The sequence below is a fragment of the Epinephelus fuscoguttatus genome, linkage group LG3 (assembly GCF_011397635.1).
Source record: "Epinephelus fuscoguttatus linkage group LG3, E.fuscoguttatus.final_Chr_v1".
NCBI classification, from domain to species: Eukaryota; Metazoa; Chordata; class Actinopteri; order Perciformes; family Serranidae; genus Epinephelus; species Epinephelus fuscoguttatus.
This window is the reverse complement of record NC_064754.1, coordinates 13,768,871-13,790,682: the sequence shown is the minus strand read 5'-3', so window position 1 is coordinate 13,790,682 and position 21,812 is coordinate 13,768,871. Positions and strand designations below refer to the sequence as shown.

General features: G+C 40.6%; 3 protein-coding genes and 1 long non-coding RNA gene across 4 annotated transcripts; 1 reads left to right on the top strand and 3 right to left on the bottom strand.

The window, feature by feature from the left end:
• Positions 1-20: 20 nt before the first annotated feature.
• Positions 21-3,948, bottom strand: LOC125885202 (uncharacterized). The gene is made up of 3 exons (XR_007448823.1): positions 3,818-3,948; positions 1,211-1,295; positions 21-442 (listed from the first exon to the last, which is right to left on the bottom strand). It is a non-coding gene; the product is annotated as an uncharacterized LOC125885202 (long non-coding RNA).
• Positions 3,949-5,799: 1,851 nt separating this feature from the next.
• ndufs8a (NADH:ubiquinone oxidoreductase core subunit S8a) lies at positions 5,800-10,531 on the bottom strand. The gene is made up of 8 exons (XM_049570705.1): positions 10,457-10,531; positions 9,528-9,582; positions 9,166-9,231; positions 8,251-8,340; positions 7,657-7,765; positions 7,446-7,509; positions 7,063-7,191; positions 5,800-6,465 (listed from the first exon to the last, which is right to left on the bottom strand). The coding sequence occupies exons 2-8, from the start codon at positions 9,568-9,570 to the stop codon at positions 6,334-6,336; spliced, it is 633 nt and encodes a 210-aa protein (XP_049426662.1). The 5' UTR covers positions 9,571-9,582; positions 10,457-10,531; the 3' UTR covers positions 5,800-6,333.
• A 1,119-nt stretch (positions 10,532-11,650) lies between these two features.
• si:dkey-9i23.8 (visual pigment-like receptor peropsin) lies at positions 11,651-14,950 on the top strand. Its single transcript, XM_049570731.1, has 8 exons — positions 11,651-11,663; positions 11,802-11,941; positions 12,101-12,164; positions 13,532-13,657; positions 13,865-14,003; positions 14,082-14,246; positions 14,400-14,481; positions 14,614-14,950. Coding segments are annotated over exons 1-8 (927 nt in total). The 5' UTR covers positions 11,651-11,662; the 3' UTR covers positions 14,824-14,950.
• A 132-nt stretch (positions 14,951-15,082) lies between these two features.
• tmem187 (transmembrane protein 187) lies at positions 15,083-18,153 on the bottom strand. The gene has a single exon (XM_049570664.1). The coding sequence runs from the start codon at positions 17,893-17,895 to the stop codon at positions 17,110-17,112; it is 786 nt and encodes a 261-aa protein (XP_049426621.1). The 5' UTR covers positions 17,896-18,153; the 3' UTR covers positions 15,083-17,109.
• Between the last annotated feature and the right edge of the window lie 3,659 nt (positions 18,154-21,812).

The following is a 21,812-nucleotide window of genomic DNA, read 5'->3' as shown; positions in this document are numbered from 1 at the left end:
TCTCCCCAGTGTGGGTGCGCACATGGTTCCTGTATGTACTTAAACAACGGAAGCTTTTCCCACATAAGTCACAGTGGTGTGGTTTCTCTCCAGTGTGGACACGCAGGTGTACTGTGAAATTACCCCACTGACTGAAGGTCTTTTCACATCGGTCACACTGGTATGGTCCAGTGTGGTTGCTCAAGTGTTTTCTGTATGAGCTCTGGTCGCTGAAATGTCTCCCACACAGGCTGCAGCAGTATGGTGTTTCCTCAGTGTGGGTCTGCAGGTGGAGCTTGTATGTCTTTAGCTCACTGAAGCTGCTGTTGCATTGTTCACAGTGGTACAGTTTCTCTGCAGTGTGAGTGAGTTCATGTCTTTTGAGACTACAGATCCGACTGTAAGATTTCCCACACGTCTGACACTGATGAGGTCTGCTAATGTCTGTGTCTGCCTCTTTCAGCTGAGAGAAACAGAGAGAAATAAAGGTCAGAGTGGAGGACAAGATAAAATACTGCCACCCATTAGCTAGCCATGCTGTGGAACTTCACATGTAACACTGTTGCCTACTAAACAATATACTGAGTCAGGTCAGTAACACTGCAGAGAGAACCAGGCCAATATTTGATACACAACTTTACAAACAGGACTTCTATTTCACCTCACCCTATTGTCATTTCAATCAATAAGTTATAATGATTGTTTACACCTTGCTGTTTTTTCAGTCTGTGTTGAGCTGGTGTCAATTACACTCAACAAAACAGCCTTTAAGTTGCTTTCTTGGTAGGCATTTAATGTGAAATTTCAAGCCTCCACTTTCACTGACGGTAGCTTAAAAGTAATAAAATAAACAGCAAAGTAAAAGCACTTTGAGAATTGATTATAGCTTGAGTGTTGTTGAACTGATGGAGTTTACCCCATGGAAACAGACATTATGTTGAATTTATCACTTACATTATTATAGTCCAGGTAAATCCACGACACATTTGTTTTCTCACCTAGACTTGATTTGCTTGTGCAAGCCATGGTGACTACCACAGAATAAAGCCTGGCACCATGGAGAGTGAGACATTACTCCAATGTATTTATGGAGCTGATGCTGGGGAATTTACACCATGCTGAATATATCATGTGACAGCAGCTGAGAAGAGCCTTGTTGATTCGACTTTAATCTACGGTGGCCACTGTCATGACAAAATACTGGATAATGGTTATTTCTATTTGAGCTCACCTTTTCTGAAGAACTCATTTCACCACCTTGTTGATCAAAGTTACCGTCCTCCAAATGACTGTCTTCCCACCAGTTTGTTTCACATCTGAAATCATTGAATAAAGACAGTCGGGTCAGAGCAGAAACACACACAATAACAATAGTGACAATAATACTGTGGCTAGAAGTGACTATAGCAGGGCTGCGACAATACCCCCTTAACGGGGCTCTATCTGAAGGCCAGAGAGTATGAGTTTTCTGCACATGGTTCTCAGTGTGGAGGTGGTTGAGCTGGCAGCTAGCAGCTAACAGTGCCAACTCTACAAGCAGCACTAAACAACAGCAGCAGTGCTGACAGAGGTAACAGTAACCAGGGGGAAAATGGAGGGTGAGTGCTACGATTCTGTGAAGTGTAGTGTAAGATTTAATCTTTAATCAGGTAAAGGCGTTATACTGCATAAGTTGATTAAGACTAAAGGTCATATAACCATGTTTTATGTATAAGGTCCTATAAAACTGTTTGTCATGCATCTGTGTGTGATAAAACACTGTTATACAAGTCTATGTATTCATAACACAAGGTTATGTATTCACATATTGAAAGAGCACACATATACCACACCATGTACTGTTTAATAATAACACACACACACACTCTAACGTTTGTATTACATGACACACACTCAAAAGCTCACACTGCATGAAAGCACAGGGGACTGTATAGAGAAAGTCCCCACGTTTCATATACGTTTAAAAAATAAAGTGAAACCAGGCTCGAATCTAATGGTGGGAGAATTTGTTGGGGATTTCCAGGCCCAGAGGTCATGTTTGGACAAGGGCCCAAGGGGCCTGCCACCAATAGATTTGGACCAGATGGAAAAGGGCTAAAAAGAAAAAGACCTACCACCAATAGATTCGAGCGCAGGTAGGATGGACTAAAGGAAAAAGGTGGAGATTCTCTCGAATCTTCACCAGCATAAAAGGGAGCAGCGCAGAAAGTGAAACTTCAGTCTTGCTCCGGAGCCTGACTCAATGAGTTGTATGTGTTGATGCTTGTGGACACATTAAACTCGATTGCACCAGATTCTGTTTGACTCCAGTGTTTCTTTAAGTGTCAGCCAACTGAACCTAAGATACTAAATCAACTCAGAGGACGATCTGCAGCAAAAGTAGAAGACGAGGTCGGGAGCCATCTGGCCCACTTCCAGGCACCGATTTTCGCTTCTACAAGACAGCAACCTGATTTCAGCGGTAACTGCTGTATGAGTGCAGAGTAAAGCAGCAGTGATGAGCTAGCCAGTGGGATACACACAAATCAGTCACTTTAGTTCTACCACTTGGCACACAGTTCTGCAACTTGACCTCTAGATGCCACTAAATCCTGCACACTGGGCCTTTAAGATGTTGTAGTTGAGTACTGACCAAGCAGACCGACAGCTGAATGCAGAAGATAGTAAAAAATAGTCTGAATCTCTCTGTCATACTGTAAAATTCCTATCTATATTTTGGGTGCAGTGAATTAAAGAGACACAGACAGTAATTCTGATTTTAAAGTATTTAAGGGTCCAGCATGCAGGATTTAGGGGGATATACTGGCAGAAATAGAATATGTTTTCTCTCATGTATAATCACCTAAAAATAATAACTGCTGTGTTTTCATTACATTAGAATGAGCCTTTAATGGCTACTCAGGGAGCGGGTCCTCATCTATGGACCAAAACGAACCACTGGCTCTACTTTTTACTGGTTTTATTGACCTGGCCTTTTTGTTTTGGTGAGCCTGTGTGAACTGTAGCCTCAGTTTCCTGTTGTTAGCTACCAGGAGTGGCACCTGGTGTGGTCTTCTGCTGCTCTAGCCCATCTGCTTCAAAGTTGGACGTGTTGTTGGTTCAGAGATGGTCTTCTGCAGACCTTGGTTGTAACCAGTGGTTATTTGAGTTACTGTTGCCTTTCTATCATCTTCAACCAGTCTGGCCATTCTCCTCTGACCTCTGGCATCAACAAGGCTGCTCAGCTGCTGCTCACTGGATATTTCCTCTTTTTCAGACCATCCTCTGCAAACCCTAGAGATGGTTGTGTGTGAAAATCCCAGTAGATCAGCAGTTTCTGACAGACCAGCCCATCTGGCGCCAACAACCATAACATGCCATGTTTAAAGTCATTTAAGTCACCTTTCTTTCCAATTCTGATGCTCAGTTTGAACTTCAGCAGGTCATCTTGACCATGTCTACATGCCTAAATGTACTGAGTTGCTGCCATGTGATTGGCTGATTCGCTATTTGCACTAACAGGCAGTTGAACAGGTGTACCTAATAAAGTGGCAGTGCAGCACAGCACTACACGAGAACAGTTAAGTTTGTAAAGAAGTCTTAACGGTATGTTTGCGCATCAATTAACAACGCTGTTCACATTTAACTTCATGTTCACAGTCTACAGTCACAGTAACGTCCTCGTGTGTCAAAACAGCCAGGTTCATGTACACGGAGCTAATTCACACAGCTGCGGATTAGCATCTCCAAGCTAACAAGCTCACACAGGTTAGCAGCGAGCAGCCGGAAGTTAAACTGTTTAAACCCGGAGTGTTATCGATGAACACTAACAGCGACAGATGAACAAATAAAGCCTCACCTTTTCTCCTCCACTGTCTCTCCTCAGCTAACCTCACCCCCTGAGTGTATCCTCATCTTCTCTGACAAACGGTTTGTGCTTTACAGTTTCCGGTTCGCCCGCTAGTTCACGAGCCTGGAGGAGGATGCTCAGGGTGGGAGGAGAGAGGAGAGAGGAGAGCACCCATGGGACCAGGGCTGTGTTGCTGAACCCTGAACTGTTTTAATATTAATTTTCACTATAAATACTAAATTGAAATAAAACAGAGGGAAATAATCAACATAAACAGACCTGTGCAGGCATGCTGGGTCAAGGACAACTAAATAGACATAAAGTTTTAATGAAAATATTACGAGAAAAATGAATAGAAAATATGATGTATTTGATATATGTGGTGTATGGAATATAAATATAACTAATAGGTTGAAATGAGATGCGATCATGGGGCTACTGTTAGTGACATTTTGATGGTTATGGTTGTGTGTTATGGATGTTGAAATATGATGCTTCTCTCTTTGAATGGTTCATACCTGTCTTGTATTATTGTATCATATACCTGGCTTTATACCTCTAACTTTCATTCTTGTATTTTATACCACCTAAATATATTTCAAGTTTTTTTGCTATTCTCTACTTCTTTATTTATTTGATGTTTATTTGTATAGGGACAAGTATGTAGCATACATTAATGCCACTCACAACAGCATTTATAGCCTAAGATAATCTGCAATACCCATCCCTGGCTGGGTCTTAAGATACAAAAACCTCAGCAACAAGAACGCAAGTAACAGTGCAAGGTGCAAACAATAAAAATACAGACAAGACACAAACTGCAATACATAATTAGTACCATAAAATTGGAAGCACCGAATTATTCATGACTGCAAAACTGATTCCTCTTCAAAATGAATTCCTCTTCTAATGAATTGTTTTAAATGTCTTTTTATAATATGATTCTTTTGCACCTTGTCTTGATGCTTACGATGTTTTATGTAAGTGCTTTATTCTTTATTCAGGATCCCCATTAGTTGTTACCACAGTAATGACTACTCTTCATCACATAGCTTGCAACATCCACAGAATAATACAAAAACAAGAGACAGCAGGAGTTATCTCATTCACAGCGGCACCACATCAGTAGATCATCAAGGCAAACCAACAGAGCCCCTAAACATGCTGTATAAATAAACTTGCCTGGCCGTTTTGAGTCTGGACACACTGGATTTAATGGGTGCTGATGTGAAATGGGAGTCTTTATGCAATTTTTATTGCCTTGTTTTGAATGATTTGTATTCTATTGAATTGGTGTTATGATGCTGTAGTCCTGGCTGCTGCTGCATAAAGTTTGATCTGATACTCTATGTTTGGTAAGCCCTCAGGATGATTCAGGTGATGCTCTGTACTTTTGAAAAATATTTAAGGGGAGAATACCAGCAAGTACACTTTTATATCCTGACTTTGTCATGTTTCAGAAGTCTGAGGAAGAGCCATGTGGCTCCAAGCGTCATTCTGCATTAAATCTCTCGCTGCTTGGTGCGCAGACTTATTTTTTTACTTTGCCAGATGTTTCTTTGGTCCAGCACCCACTCCACTAGACATGTTGTACTGTTTTTGCTGTCAGAGAAGCAACCCAATCGTCAGAATAAATGTTGGCATTGGCGTTTCTGCAAGTCACGGATATATTACATTGTATGTTTCATATGTAGCAGGTATGTTTAAACTTAACATTTCACTTTTCAGTTTTTTGTTGTGACAGCGCTGTGGTTAACGTGTGGTAGGGTTTAGACACAAAAACCTCTTGGTTAGGGTTAGGAAAACCTGCTTTTGTTGCTACAAACACTGCTGGAAATGTCCTGAACTCTTGTTAAAACATACCTGCTTTTGTTTGTCTTGAACAGTTAAGTCAATGGATGGATGGATCTGCTCAGCTTGGCGACCTTGAGATGTGGTTTACTGTTGTCATTTCTTTTCCCAAAGTCAAGATGGAACTACACTCGACACACTTTTTAATCCCAGAATTTTATTTCTTGAGTCAGGGTGGAAACAGCACAAAGACCATAAAACTCTGCACTGACATCCAAGATAATAAAATAATCCATGTAAGCTTGTGTGGGACATCTGCAATCTGCCATCAGTGTACAGCACCGACGCTGCCACTGCATGACCGGTGACTGGACCACGCTGAGGCAGCTGCATTGTTGTACACTCATCATCACACAGACAACCAGTGCAGTATTCATCAATCTACAATAAATATGTAATCAAAACAATGACATGGTAAAAATCAGCGACATATCAAGGTATATTTATCAGATCAAAGAGGGATGACACTGACACCAGAGGAAATGTGTTGATGTTTGGTTTGAATAAAAGATGCATCTGCAAGTCCCAAATCCAACCCTGAAGCACATCCACAGCCGAGTCTTCTTACAGTATGTACAGTATGGACGTATGTGTGTGTGTGTGTCACAGAGGTTATTCTGGTGTGTGTTAACTGTACACTGTGTATGTGTGTGGGAGTGTGTGTGGATGGGGGTCTATCGATACAGATAATCAGCTTGTATATTAGCAGCTATCTCTGCCTCCCACTTGTCTCCGTTGTTGAGGAGCTTCTCCTTGTTGTAGAGCAGCTCTTCGTGGGTTTCAGTGGAAAACTCGAAATTGGGACCCTGAAGACAGAAGGACAGAGAGTGGATGGAGAGAGGAGTGTAAGAGAGGCGAGGGATCAGAGATAAGAGTGGGATTGAGGAACGTCACATTCAAAATCACTGTTATCTCACCAATTGACTGATCTGATTTATTGACCTCAGCATGCCCTTGTGTAAAACAGTGCTTGCTCACTTTGTGGCCACTTACAGGTACTGCAACACATGCATCTCTAGTCCAAAGAGATCGACATGCATGTCCATCTCTCTCTTTTGCTTTTAATTTCATAATAGCTTTTCTTACAGCAATATTGTCAGTAGGGGAACTTCAATATCACCAACCCTAGACTGAATAACTGATGGATCTGAAAACATATTTTTAGTCAAGGTCTTACTTCATTCCAACTTTTACATATTCTTTTCTTTAATTAGTTTTCCTCTCAGGTGTTGCAGCATTGTATGACTATGTTGAAACACAGTTAGATGGAAATAAGGGGACTGTTTAAAGAACTTACAATCGTGCGATATGTGTCACACAAAACTGAATTTACTGTAACTCTAAACATGCCGAGGACCTGCAGGCACCCCATGTGTCATAAATTACCAGGACCATAAACATACCTCTACGATGGCGTCCACAGGACACGCCTCCTGACAGAAGCCACAGTAAATGCATTTGGTCATGTCAATGTCGTAGCGAGTCGTCCTCCTGCTGCCGTCAGCACGAGTCTCTGCTTCGATGGTGATGGCCTGGATACAAACAGCGTTGAAGATAATTAGACTGACTGACAGAGCTTTTCTCTAAACTGTTATCTGCTATTAAGGTTGAATATAAGTGCCTATATTTATTCCCAGCTGACATAAAATCATAAAATCATACATTTCATGTGTTATTCACAGTAAGGCTTTAAAACTAACAAATAGCCAAATGAGCTTTGTCTTGTTCATTTAAAAATGACACCTCTGGTGAGTGTGTGTGTGTGTGTGTCTGTGTGTGTGTGTACCTGCGCAGGGCAGATAGCTTCACACAGCTTGCAGGCGATGCAGCGCTCCTCTCCTGAAGGATACCTGGTGTAACATCATTACAAAGACTTTGTTAAGATTTGATAAAGTGCTGCTTTGGACACTATCAACTGATATGCTAAGCCACACATTACACAGTATATTCCAAATGTAAGTTTTAAGGTGCTTTCAGACAGCAGCTGTTACCCTCACCTGCGCAGTGCGTGTTCTCCTCTGAAGCGAGGCGACAGAGGTCCCTTCTCAAATGGGTAGTTGATAGTGGCGGGTTCTCTAAGCAGGTAGCTCATTGTCATGCCCAGACCTGACGTCACAACACATGCATTCATGTATGAATGAGAAAAAAACATTCCACAAACTGACACTGATACATGGACAAAGAACTTTGATTATGGAAAAACAGCAGCCAAACCACCTCCTGTGGTGGAACTCTATCTGGCACTATTTACTCTGTACACATTGCCCTAATGTCCACATGAAGCACTGTAAACATGAACATGCAAGTACAAAATACATTGTGATAATCCTGAAATTATTCCAAAAGAAACCAAGTAAGAAAAGACAATAAATAAAGCCATATCTCTGTGGTCACATGTTGATTGGTTCAAATGGCGCCAAGCAGGGCAATATTGCATGAAAAACAGACATCAATGCAGATCCTTTTCTCTACGCAGTCACATTTTTTTTTTTGGTATGACTACTAGTATAAAGAAAAGGAAGGTGAGATTAATTTAATAATCTCACATCTGTAATATGGACTGTTATTCATATATGTGACATTCAGCTGACCTCTGAAGAGCTCTGTCCACAGCAGCGTCTGAGCAGCTCGATCTGTGATGGACTTCATGTCTGTAGCGACCTCCTGGGCGTTCACATACTCTGCGCACACAAACACATGTAGGTGAGAGAGCTGGTGTTGAGAGGGGTGTGTGTGTACTGTGATTGAATTTTAACGATGACCATATGTGTGTGAAATGTTAATATCTATGCGTGTATATCATACAAGATGAAATCACTTTAATCAGTCTTTTTAAGTCATTCCTCTTTGTCACTCATACATCTTTTTTAAGGACACTCCTAAAGGTGCTTTACATCCACAGCAGGCTGCTGTGAGTGGATAATATGAATGACACTTTCCTGATGTGTTCCCTTGTGGGCATGAGCACATGATAACATTTATGTCATTCAGACCCCAGCTGCTATGCAGTTGCATTGAGTATAATTTGGTCAAAAGTCAAAAGTCCGCCAGAAGTTAAGAAGGGTTCCACTTAATGCAAATATCTTCTCAACAACCTGCTTTGTGAAGTGAAGTTAAACAGTCACCACTAGATGTCACAAAGCTTCCATAACCACCTAATTCAGCATTTCACTCTCTGGTGTGATCGTGCACAGTCCTGTGTGCCTTTTATGACCTACGCATACATCTGCCTTCCAAGACTTTGCTAAAAAAGGATGTTTCTGAACCCACTGTGACGATGTTTGATTATTGCTCATTTTCCAGGTTTCATTTCCTCACAGTGCAGCTCATGGATACAAAGCTTCTCGGCAAATGCAATGAGTTTTGAATGTCTGAGTTTCACAACAACACAAAGTATCTATTGCTTTTTATTACGTCACATTACAGCAAACTCAGTATTATATATCCATGTCAGGATTTCATAGGTAAGCACCTGAGCTGTGTTGGTTTGCTGTACTGGTACTTACTGAATCCTTCCCTTTGTGCAGACACACTGAAGGACCTCACTAGATTCTGGCTGGCCGAAAAAGTGCCTAAAAGGAAATTAAAAAGCACATTATGATTAAGATACATCCCACTGATCATGCAACAGAGGAACCTGATGTGAAGTTAAGAGCATATTATTATTAGGAACCTGTTTTTTAATCTGTCATGGCTCTGACTATTGACACACCCAAGTTGTTTGAGATTTTACATTTATTGTGCCAAGTCCAAACTACCTATATGTTTTAATAATTGTTTAACTACTATCAAGACAGTTACAGTCAAATAACTAGTATTTCTGCAAGTGCAACTGTATGTTTCTGTCACTGTAAATGAGAAACCTTACCTGGCCTTGACACGGAGTAAAGTAAACGCAATGATGCAGCCATCACGTCTTGCAGCTGAAACCAGAAACGATGCCATTGAGGAACAGTTCAGAAATAGCGACAGTATCTAAACATGATCGGTTATCTATTACTTGAAGCAAAAAAAAAATAAATAAATAAAATGGCTTCAAGTAAACAGTCCCTCGCTACTTTCACTTGTCGGCCATGATGTAAACAGTGCAAGGTTAATTCTGGTGAATGCTAAACGGTGACAGTGCAACGTTTTAAAATTATAATATGACCCTTATTGCAAACTTTTAATGTTACTGTAATGCTAGGTTTGGAGGTTAAAGCCGCTGTGCACCGCAAACACAACAATCTCTGACTCACCTGTTCTGCACTTGATGTAACGTCACTGTGTCTCACCTGCTAACGTTAGTCTCATGTCACTTTGCATTACAAAGTCATATACTGAGCCAAAACAAACTAACTTTGATGTGAACTCTTAACGTAAACGTTAACCATGAATTACTGACCTAAGCTAACCCTGATGTAACACCGGCACTTCATGCTAACATACTTCGGAGGCATGACATTGTTTAGCTAGCGTTAGCTAAAATTAGCTTACAAAGCACACACTGAATATCCTTATGACCACTCCAGTTCGCAGCATACCACGACTCTTATGTGCACAATAAAAGGTAACTGACTTTATATTAGTCTGTGAAAAGTGAAGGCTTATCGACAAACTAATAAAGCATTGATTAGTAGCCAAGTTAAATCACATACTGTCAAGGACTTTTGTGCAAAGGTCGCGTGAGGTGAATTAAAGGAAATTTTTACTCCTTTCAAGATCAAATATAAATAATTATAAACTAATTGTTTGATGTGTCGCAACGCGAATTTGTAAGACATAAGATTTTGTTAATAAAAACGATTTTAGACTCACCAAAGTGTCGCTATTTGGCCTTCTCAACCAGAACAGCGGACGATTTGCGGAACGGACCCTGCGTGTACAGGAAGTTAACCGACGTGATGAAGTCACGGAGACTGGCTCTTCTGGATGTGACGCGCGACTAAGATTATTTTACAGGAAAAATATATATTTTTCACCATGTAATATCCGAACAGAGATCATTTTTTTATATTTTATTAATCTATTTTTTTTTAATAGTTATTGGTTTAAATGCAAATCATTCTAATACTACTGAGGACTGACAAATCAGAGAGCCATCAGGGCTATAGGCATTTTAAATGCCTCAAAACCTCTTTTTAAAATTTTATATATATGAAACCTTTTCTTCTCGTTTATTTTTGTTACAAAATAGATTCCTTGTGTTTTTTGTTTTATCTTTTTGTTTTTGATCCATTACTGGAAAGGTTCGTCTTAAAATTACGCTGGAATTTTTTTAGACCTTATTTTTAAGATACTTAAACACAAACAAACTTCCCCATCAATGCTGGCAAAAACTATATGCAAAGAATAAGAAATTACATTGATATTAATTGCTCTTTCTGTGGACTTGACATTGAAGCCATACACTTGTTTTGGTGCTGTCCTCACCTGTCATTTTTTGTTTTGTTTTGCTAAATATGCATTGATATATTTCTGTTAATATTTCACCACCACAATCACAATGCACAGTTGTGTTGTTTGTTTTTTATGATGTCTGCAGTTATTAATCCTTTTATTATCTTATCAAAATTTCACATTCACAAAAAATGTATGAATGAAATGCAAAAATACATACAAACTATTCAGCATTCTGCAGACCCCAAAGAATCTTAATATGTGTAAATTTTAAACTCTCTCTGTTTCATGATTATTTATTCACTTTTCCCATACAAGAGAAAAAAAACTCCATGTTCCTGCCACATTTTACTAAAGCCTTATTGTTTGAGGCATTATTTACATCTGATTCCTAATAGCAGTCCATTTTCCTCACTGTTGTTATTATCACTAACAGGATAATGATAGTAGTCAGTAGTAGTAGAAGCTGAATTACAGGTACACACACAAGATGCGTCAGAGCCACTCTAGTTGAGTTAAATGGAGCATGTGAATTTTAATTGAGACCTATTTTGATGACACAGAGCTCTTCATATACACCAAGACACCACTGTTGAAGGCTGCGGACTGACGGCTCACCATAAAAGTAAGTGTAGTCTTTTCTCTATCAGGTAGAAAGGACATCTTTTAATGTGCAAAAGGTAACTAATTACAATAGTTGCTATTTAACCTCAGTCACTGCTTTGCTTTATAAAAAACTCTGCTCTGTCTTCCTTTATTCCAGTGAGTGAGTGGTTTAATAGGACTGTGTTTCTTGAACGTCAGTGGCCAGAGGCAGAGAAGTGGCTGCTGGTGGCTGTGTTGGGAATGGAGATGGTCATGGGAGTTGTAGGAAACTGTCTTGTTTTGCTGGTCAAAGTCATGGTAAGGGGTTGTGGTTATTTATTCTACGGGTGTGAAATGTTTTTCATGTTACAGTAGTTGTGTCGGTAAGATTATAATTCACCATGGCTGAAATGAGTCTTTCAGTTTTGTGTGAACTCAACATATGTTCACTTCTCTCCCTCTGTCCTTCATTTTCAGCAGAGGGGTCAGTTCTGCTGTCGTTACTGGCTTCCTTTCATGAGTCTCACCTTGTCAGACCTAGGTACAGTTTACACTGATGCAATGCTAGCAATGCTAGCAATGCTAGTTCTTCTTCTTCTTCTGCATGAAAATAAATCAAACTTTGCCTGTAAGTCCAGTCCTACGCCAAAGTTCCACAAATAAAATTCTGGGCTAATATATTCCTGATGGCGGTGCAACAACCATCTTAAATTTAAACCTCTGAAACTCCATAACAAATCTGTCATATGTGCAACGATTTTGAAACTTCCATCCAAATGTAGCCCTAACTGTGGCAAAATGTTCAGATGCTTCAAGCTGGCAGGTATTATGAAGTCCACTACTCTGTTTTACCAATCTCCCTCTACATTTTGTCTCAATTGACACCAAACTCACTACACATCATCTTCAGGCTGTCCGCTGGTGATCCACCAGATTTTTGAAGTATCAAAAATTGAGCCCACAGTGCATCAAAATGTTTAAGTGGAAACAGCCTTGTAAACACCAACAGCAAATTCTCACTGAATATATCTCCAATGTTCCTGAAATAAATAACAACATTTTCATGCCATGGTAGTAATGTGGTAAATTTCAGGATTGTATCAGAAAAACTGAAATTTTGACAATATTTTGAATTCTATCCTCGTGTAAACTTTACTTTTTGGAAATAAGAGCATCTTTAAACATCAGTTTCTCACTTATGGTACAATAAAATATAATACAGACATCTGGATTTTGTCTAGAAGTTTAAAAAAACAAACTATTTTGACATCTGCCTTTCAATAAATGTTGGTATTGCACTTTTCTGCAAACCTCAGATAAGTTACATTTGTGAATTATTATGTAGGGAATAGACTGCAGCTTTATCTTTCTTCATGTTTCAACAGCACTATGATGAACATTGTTAGGTTTAGGAGTAAAAAACGCTTCGTAATGGTAAGGAAAAGATCATGTTTTGGCTTTGATGGCACAATCCCTGCTGGAAACGCTTCATAACGTCTCTAAAAAACACCATGTTTGGTGGATAAAAGCCACTGGAGACGCTGCAATGACTCGCTCAAAGAGAATGGTCTGCAGCTTGGCAGGTGTCTCACTAGGTGTCGTACCATCCAACATCCCTTCCTCCTCCAGATGACAAAGTCAGCACATATACCAGGTCACTGTAGAAATGCTGATACATATGAAACAAACAAATGTCTTCCTCCTCAAAATGCCTGGACCCTACTCACCGCTGTGCAACAGCTATAATCATATTTTTAATTTACGTTCTTGGTGTATCCTACTATCTCTCAACTCAACTCATAATTCTAGTTTTCATTCTAGTATTAAAACACATTTGCCACAGTGGTTGACATGTAATCTCAGCACAGGAAGTCGTCATGTCTGATAATTAATCATTGTGTTGTGAAGGGTGCTCCCTCCTCATCATCTCCGGCTCCCTGTTTGCCATGCTGACAGGAGGTCAGAGGTCACCGTGGTGTGAGGTCGTCAGCCTGCTCAAGTTTGCCTTCATCACCTCCTCCATAGGGAGCATAGGTACGGCTAAACACACTGACAGAGAGATGAATATTGTAACTTGTGTTATTACAGGGGATATTTGAAATGAGTTTATTTAAGACTTAAAATGAGTTATGTATTCATAGCAGGCATAGTTACAGTACTGTTTTAGTACCTTTATAGTAGGCAACAGTCTCGTAAGTCCTCTGTTGCAGTGAGTTTGAGGGTTTCTCTTTGCCTTTACAGCTGTCCTCTGTTTGCAACGTCTGATTGGCATCCCCTCCACAGGACGTGCTCTTTTTGTTGTCATAGCAACAGCCTGCTTGGCTTCTTGGGTTACAGGAATTGTGTTTGGCAGCGTTCCTGTTGTCTACAGCTGGATAAAGTATGTACTTTACTTGATGCTTTCAGTTAGAGCTCCATGTTGTTTCTGCTCTGTTCACCTCCATCATCTCTCCTCCAGGTACGACCCTGCAGAGATGCTGTGTGCCGTCTTCTGGGAGAACAGCTACTCAGATATGTTGGTCTACATTCTCTGTGCTTTCTCCATCTGCATCTTCTTCCCCTTCCTCATTATTTTCTTCTGCTCTCTACTGAGTGCCACTGGCTGCCATGCGAGCTGCAACAGGTAACTCAACTTCACTGTGCATATAAACATACTGAGTGTTTGGTTTGTCCATTCTGAGCTACTGTAGAACATGGCCGACTGCATGGAAGAGAACTTGTAAACAAATAGCCTGTTATTTGCTCCTCTCTCCATCTTGTTTCCTCTTTGTCTCAGTGATGATGAAGATCTGTCTGCAGTCACTCCTCTGCTGGTGGCCTCCTACATGCTCTGCTACACTCCCTTCGTTGTGTCTGAGGTGACACATGCACTCACTCACTACATGAAACAACATCTGTATCTGCGTGTACACAGACACCACAGAGCGAACACACACACGTCCACTCATAGACTGTCTCTGTTTCTTTCTTCTCGTTGACCTCTCCATCAGCTGATCCTGCTGGGCAGGATGGACCTGTCACCGGCACCTGATTGGTTAAGAACACTGTCGTCAGTGATGTCATACCTGGACTGTGGTCTGAACCCTCTTATTTACTGCTCCCATCAGGACTTCCGGGAGGCAGGCCTGGCCCTGCTGTGGACCAATAGGAAAACATCATCAGAGCCTGTCCTGACTTCTATCACTAAACATGACGTGTAAAGATGTGACGGGGTTCCACAGTTATTCCCCAGAAATTTCAACAACCTAACAGTGACGCATCTCGAATGGCTCAGTTATCTGAGGTCAGAACGTTATCACTGGTAAGATTTTTGGATTTCAAGGAAATAACGGCCTCTTCTTTTACAGTTCATAATACCAAGTCATTTCTTTTTTCTTTAACATGTTGAAATAAAAAATGTACATTCAGTTGAACATGTTGAAATGTTTCAGTTAAAGTTTTATCACAACTTGTCAGTGTGGATTCAGATTATAAAGACAAGAGGTTTTCTATTTCAGCATCTTTTCACTCTATGAGTTTTTGAGACAAGGATGTATCTTGCTATACATTCTTAATACAGCGAATTTTGAGGAAAACATTGAAATGCCTAAATCCAAATTCCAATGGCATTAGGATCAAATTGGTGTATCAGAAACTTTAACTTACAATGTATATTTTCGTTTTTATTTTCTAAATATATATATACTTTATCCTTTCAGTCAAGCGTTAAATTCTATTGCCCATACTGAAGCTCAAAAAGCAGTTTCAAACCCCTCACCACACTGCCAAGAAAAATATTAAATCCTTTATCTACTATCTATTTTTGCTGGCTTAAAATTTCTCAACTTTACACTTGCAAAAAACAAACCACCACATTAATGTTTTCACATGTGAAATGACCAAAAAAACATGTGTGCCCATTCATCACTTGATCACATATGAAACAGCACTGTACATTAATGTGATTTTTGGCATTTTATTTGTGCAATATCTGAAAGACACATTAATTTAATGTAAATTTATCACGTGTGAAATGTCTGAAAAACTTATTTGGGAAACTTCACATGTGAAATGAGTGTCTACACCTGAGAAACACATGAACACGCTCCACCTCTGTGCTCTGTCATGTGAGATTCACAGAAACATGTCAGCATTTAGTACGTGACATCAGCCACATTCGCAAATGTCGCTTTTTATGCATCAGTCAGTCAGTTTATGCATCAGAGGCAGGAGATGACGTTGGTCCATACTTTTTCTAAGCAACAAGTTACATTTATGATTACAAGATCATTTAAGAATCATTTAAGTATCAAACATTTTAAATCACAGTTTACTGTTAAAGGTATAAATGCCCCTGTGGCTTGCATGGGTGTAAATTTCGGGGGGGATGCAGGGGACACGCCCCCCTTGATATTAAGAACATGCATTTGTCCTCTTGAAAAAACATGGAAGCATCAGAGGACTTTAACTTTGACAAAATCAAAGACATTTACATTAAACATTGATGCAGCAAAGGTACAAATCTGTGCATAAAACTTGACCAGAATGCAGGACATTAAGTATTGGTGGTGTAATATCCCACTAAAGCCCAGTCGCCAGAGGAAAATGTTGGCATTGTATGTTTCTGCAAACCACAAAACATTTGCAGGTTTTTGTGTATCATACTTTCTAAAGTTACATAATACATGAGCTGACTTTGTTATTGGGAGGTGGAGGGAATGGTGGATGGCATGTCACCTACAGTACAGATGGCTGCCAAGCTGCAGGCCACTGCTTGAGTCCAACACACAACGACACCAGCTGTTTTTTGGCGACCCTTAACACATCACAGCGTTTCCAGTTGCTTTTGTGCCACCAGATGTGGTGTTTTCAGCCAAAACATGATGTTTTCCTAACCATAACCAACTGTTTATTGTGCCTACACCTCACCACAACTTCACTGCAGCCGTGTTAAGAAATTTAAAGTTTTAAGTTGCAAAAATAGTTGCAAAATACACCCGTTACACGCAGCTTTCGACCAGGATCAGATGTCGTCAGGTGGGACCCAACCTTCCTTGAGTGTTTCGACCCTTAACCACAACACCCTCCAGTTGGTGGGTCGGCAGTGGCGGCCAAGTCACTGCCCATCTGACCCTGGCCTCCAGCTTTCTTCCTCAGTCTTGCTCCATCATCAGCAGGATGCTCGTTCAGCCTCCTCCCTCCAGGCCCAGAACCGACAGCAGCCGCCATGTTGATTTAGCACAGGGAACGGCCATCTTCCGTCTCTGCACTCCTGGGTTAGAGGATGGTATTTCAGACCGGAGGTTTTAAGGTTTAAAGTTTAAACATATCTGTAACAAAATAATGTAGAAATATAAGGTATTGGTGGTTTGCTTTTCTGGGTTTCTCACAAAACTTATACAACATCTTTCAGGCCTGATAGTACAAAAGCACTCTGAGATTTAAGCGAATTGTCTCTGGACTCTTCCTCTTCTACAAGTTCATCATGGCTCTTCTTCTCTGCTGTCTCAGTCCTGCTGTGCTGCAGTCTTCTCCTGAGCTCTGTGTGTCAGTGCGGTCAGGAAACAGAAGCTGAAGTGAAACTGCAGCACGTCACACACTTTGGACCAGAAGTGTCCGGTGAACCGCTGGAAGGGCCGGTACCGAGCGAGCCAGTGATCCAGCAGCTTCAGCACCACGAACCCCGAACATGACAGCACCGCCAGCAGCAGATATCGCCGCGTGCGACCATCCCCGTGCGCCAGCTGCACGCGAACTCCCTTGTACATCGCCAGGGCGACGTGACAGCCCAGCGCCGCCTCGAAGCCGCGCTCGTGCACCAGCGCCAGCCCGTAGCTGAGGATGGAGAGCAGCTCGAGCGCTGCCGCGTGCGTCGCGCGCCACTTCGCCGGCCCGAGCTCTGCGAAGCTGATCCACACCGGAACCCAGGCGAAGATCGGTAAGGTCAACCACTGGTCGAGCACGGCGGGCGCGCGACTTAGCATCGACAGGCGCGTCCACTGCACGGGACCGTAGAAGACAGCCATGAAGGCGAACACCTGTCTCATGTACCTGCTCTCGTGCGTTTCCTGGACGCCTCCGCGCCAAAACAGCCAGTACAGTCCCGTGCAGATATAACCCAGGTTAATTAGACAGTTGCAGGGCATCGCCAGGAAGCCGGGAAGATAATCAACCACCTTCTCTGCATAGTGGTCAAAGGACAGGTCCACCTTCACTTCGTCAAACAGACGGGTGTTCGCCAAGGCGACACAGAGCACGAAAGGCACCGAGACATGAAGCAGAGCCGACTTCATTACTGCTTCATAGAAAACATATCATAAACTAAAACTGGAGCTCTGGGAATGTTTTTAAAAGTTCCCTGAGAGTCTGGGATCAAAAGTCCAAGCTGTTGTTGTTGTTCCGGGTTTTAAAATCACGTGATTGAAAATGGAGGATTCGGATTGGCTACTTGTTCTTGTTCTTTCAATAGAATTTACGGCAGCCTATACGCAGCAAAGCCTTTTAGCTGCCCTCTACTGGTCATTTGTAAAACTCCACCAACTAAGTTAAAGATCCAGTGTGAAAGATTTGGGGGGATTTAGTGGCATATGGCAGTGATGATGAAAGATTGCCACCTGCTAATTCGTCTCCTGGTTAGAATTCCGTCAGTGTTTATTGTTCAGGAGGTTTTTCCAAAAGGTGAATTATCCGCTCTCTCTTCAGAACAATAATGTTCTTGAATAATGTTTTGCCACTTTTTAAATGAAATAATGTATGGCTGTGCTTGAGTGCAGGCTTGGTTTTCTTTTTGTTTACTTTGATCTGTGATGACTCATTCTGACTGTTCATCATTTATTTTGTATTTTGTCTTGTTTGTACTCCATATCACAATTGTGGTGAAGAGTTAATAAATATGACTATGACTATGACAAATGGACCTGGTGATTTTAACCGATAAAAACAATTTCTGGAAGTATGTGCAAATCAGACACCTGCTAGTCCTTGTTGTGGGGAAAGGAATCCCGCCTCAAAAGTCAAATCTTTGTCAGATTATAAAAATAATGGGGCTGGGTCATGAGGTATTTGTTTATTAAGAATGATTGGTGCAGTGGTTAGCATTGGTGCCTCACAGCAAGAGGGTTCCTGGTGCGGAGTCTGCATGTTCTCCCTGTGTCAGCGTGGGTTTTCTCCAGGTACTCTGGCTTCCTCCCTCAGTCCAAAGACATGCATGTTAATTGGTGACTCTAAATTGCCCATAGGTGTGAATGTGAGTGTGAATGGTTGTCTGTCTCTGTGTGTCAGCCCTGTGATAGTCTGGTGACCTGTCCAGGGTGTACCCTGCCTCTTGCCCGATGTCAGCTGGGACAGGCTCTAGCCCCTTCGCGACCTCCAACAGGATAAGCTTTTATAGAAAATGAATGAATATCTGTATCTGATGCTCCTATGTTAACGTGGAAAGCAGATCTGAACATTGATGTTGCAGAAAAAGAATGGGATCATATATGTGAGAATATTCCAAGCAACATCAATATTAAATTAAATCCAATTTAAAATATTTAATCATTTTTATTGAACCACTTCTAGACTGTTTAAGCTCAAGCTTGGGAACAATGCTGACTGTTGGAAGTGCTGCAGTTCTAAAGGGATGCTTTCTCACCTACTCTGGGAATGTCCCATGATTCATAACTATTAGATAAAGGTTCTTGAGTGTATAGTTAATATTACACAGAGCAAATTATAATGAGAAACTGGGAGAAACCAAGCGAGCCTTCTTTTAAGGAATGGTTAACAGAGTTGGCAAACGTTGCACCATATGAACAAATCTCTTTCCGTTCTAAGGGCAGGACAGAGAAATATGTGGCAAAGTAGAGAGGCTACTTGGAGTACATTGCTGGTGTGGATGTATCTTTAAGTGAATCATACCTTTCTTGAGTGTCTGAGAGAATCTGCTGCTTGTATATCAGAGGGGATTGTGGTGCATATTTATGTAGGGATATTTTTTCTCTTTTTTTGTTGTTTCTTAAGAATTACTTATGCATCATTATATTATTATTTTATGGTAATTGTTTTTTTCCTCTTGTGTACATATATTTGATTTATTAACACTCTGTGACACTGTTTATATTAGAAAAAAAACATTCGATAAAACATTAATGATAAAAAAAAACACAGAATAAAGCAGTTAAGCATTAAAAATCAGTGTTTTTCCGACTTTAACTAACTACAATTACTGATGCGAAAATGTGAATGGCCTTATCTGGAGCCAGTGTTTGGTTTGTCTCATCTGGGCTACTGTAGACACATGGCAGTGCAACATGACGATCTCTGTAGACAAGGACCCACTCTCTTTGTAGATATAAATAGCTCAATGAAAACACAACGATTCTTATTTTCAGGTGGTTATACAAAAAATAAAACTTATTATATTAAATAACATTTCTGCCAAGATATCCCCCCAAATCCTACACACTGGACCTTTAAAATCCCTTTGTACTGTGGAGTCCAAGTATGGAAACCCATTTCCACCAGTGTGATTTAAAAATAATCCTGTGTATCAAAATGAGAAATCAGTTAGTGTCTCAAAATAATGAGAAACTTTATCAAAATAATGAATTATCTATCTCAAAAATAATGCTGGGTATCTCAAAATAATAATTTAGTATCTCAGAATAATTACTTGTTGTGTCACAATAATGATTTAGTATCTCAAAATTAATAACAAATGAATGACGTACCGCTAGGCTACTACTACTACTACTACTACTACACACAAAGATAAAAATGTATCTGTCTGAGGGATAAAACCAAAATAACGATGAGAATCTAAAAACATAAAAGGCAGAGTCAAAAAGTGCATGAGGCAGAACTGGTTTTGTTAGTCAATGGCACTGAGGTCTGACCACAAAGCATGAGGAAAACATGAGACAGGAAGAGGAGGTATGAAAATAAAAGGGCTGGAAAACCTGAGGCAGCATAAAATCAAAGTTGACTCAAACACAGGTGGCAGAGGGACAAAGAGGGCGCGACCAAGGAACACGCACAAAGGAGGAAACCTGTCGAATTAAGAGACAAAAGAGGTAAGAGGCTGCACCAGTTTTATGAATATATAGCAAAAAATTGTTGATACAGAGAGTTAAACTGTAATGAATCATTAGTTTTGCTTTGTAGGGGTATAAGAATGTTTTAGACTATCAGGAAAATATATGGGTTAGTAACTGCAGTCCACTGAGTAGATCAAATTTAGAAGGAGAGAAGCATTCAGACCCTATACTTTGATAAAAGCAGCAACACCACATGTAAAAATTCTCTTTCACAAAGTCCTGCATTCAAACTCTTACTGAAAGCTCCTCGCTAATAAGTATTTTTGCAGTGTGATGTGAAAGAGGGTCACTGGTAATCACCAAACTCTGCTGGTTCCACCTTACTACCATCCCACTTCTGCTAAACTGTCACGTCAACCTCTGGTAGCTAGCTAGTTAGCTAGTCTGAAGACTTCGATATCAGATTCAGTTTCACCAGCTTTATTTATTCAATTGTTAGCTAGTTAGAACCATAGACTGTATATAAAGATGGACAATGCATCTCCATTTACCCCCACTGAACAAAAATGAAGCCAAAATACCCCGGATACAACCGCTGCCATCTTGCACTGCTGACATAATTTGGAGCCAGAGTCTGCACAGTAGCCATCTCGCACCTGCTTTCAAAACCAAACTTGGAAGAAAAACGAGCACTTGAACACACATCAACGTGATATGAGCTACCGTGCATGACAGATACCATCTTTGGGGAAAAAAAATTATTTTTGACTTGTACTTGGGAGTTTTTAGTTTGGCCCATGTCTCATCTGCTAGCATGGAGGAGGCGCGGGTTATGGTCTAAATTGCAGCCAGACAACAAGTGGTGATCGTAATGTTTTGGCTTCACTTTCTGGGAGCTGTCATGTCGTCCATCTTTATGTTAAGTCTATGACTAGAACAAATAAACAACCTAACTGAGAAATGGGTCGCCTACAAAGTTACATTAAGTCACATCAGGTGGCTGTCAGATTCAGGTAAGCTAGCTAGCTATGTGTTCAATTGCTTGTTGGCTATACTAGTGAAATCTTAGCTGTAATTCCATGCACTATTAGACATTTTATTGTATTTTTACAGTAACCAGCAAGTTACTGTAATTACCAGTCTACAGTACCTTAACTGTTATGATGTTTTACGGTAAATCAGCCTTACTG

Excerpts from the sequence above, each read along its gene's own strand:
- ndufs8a (XM_049570705.1), bottom strand. The coding sequence starts at position 9,570 with ATGGCTGCATCATTGCGTTTACTTTACTCCGTGTCAAGGCCAG. Across the intron at positions 9,232-9,527 it reads TTACTCCGTGTCAAGGCCAG|GCACTTTTTCGGCCAGCCAG; the intron begins GTAAGGTTTCTC and ends ATTTCCTTTTAG. Across the intron at positions 7,510-7,656 it reads GGAGAACACGCACTGCGCAG|GTATCCTTCAGGAGAGGAGC; the intron begins GTGAGGGTAACA and ends ATGTTACACCAG.
- si:dkey-9i23.8 (XM_049570731.1), top strand. Across the intron at positions 11,942-12,100 it reads TTTTGCTGGTCAAAGTCATG|CAGAGGGGTCAGTTCTGCTG; the intron begins GTAAGGGGTTGT and ends CTTCATTTTCAG. Across the intron at positions 13,658-13,864 it reads CTCCTCCATAGGGAGCATAG|CTGTCCTCTGTTTGCAACGT; the intron begins GTACGGCTAAAC and ends TTGCCTTTACAG.
- tmem187 (XM_049570664.1), bottom strand. The coding sequence starts at position 17,895 with ATGAAGTCGGCTCTGCTTCATGTCTCGGTGCCTTTCGTGCTCTGTGTC.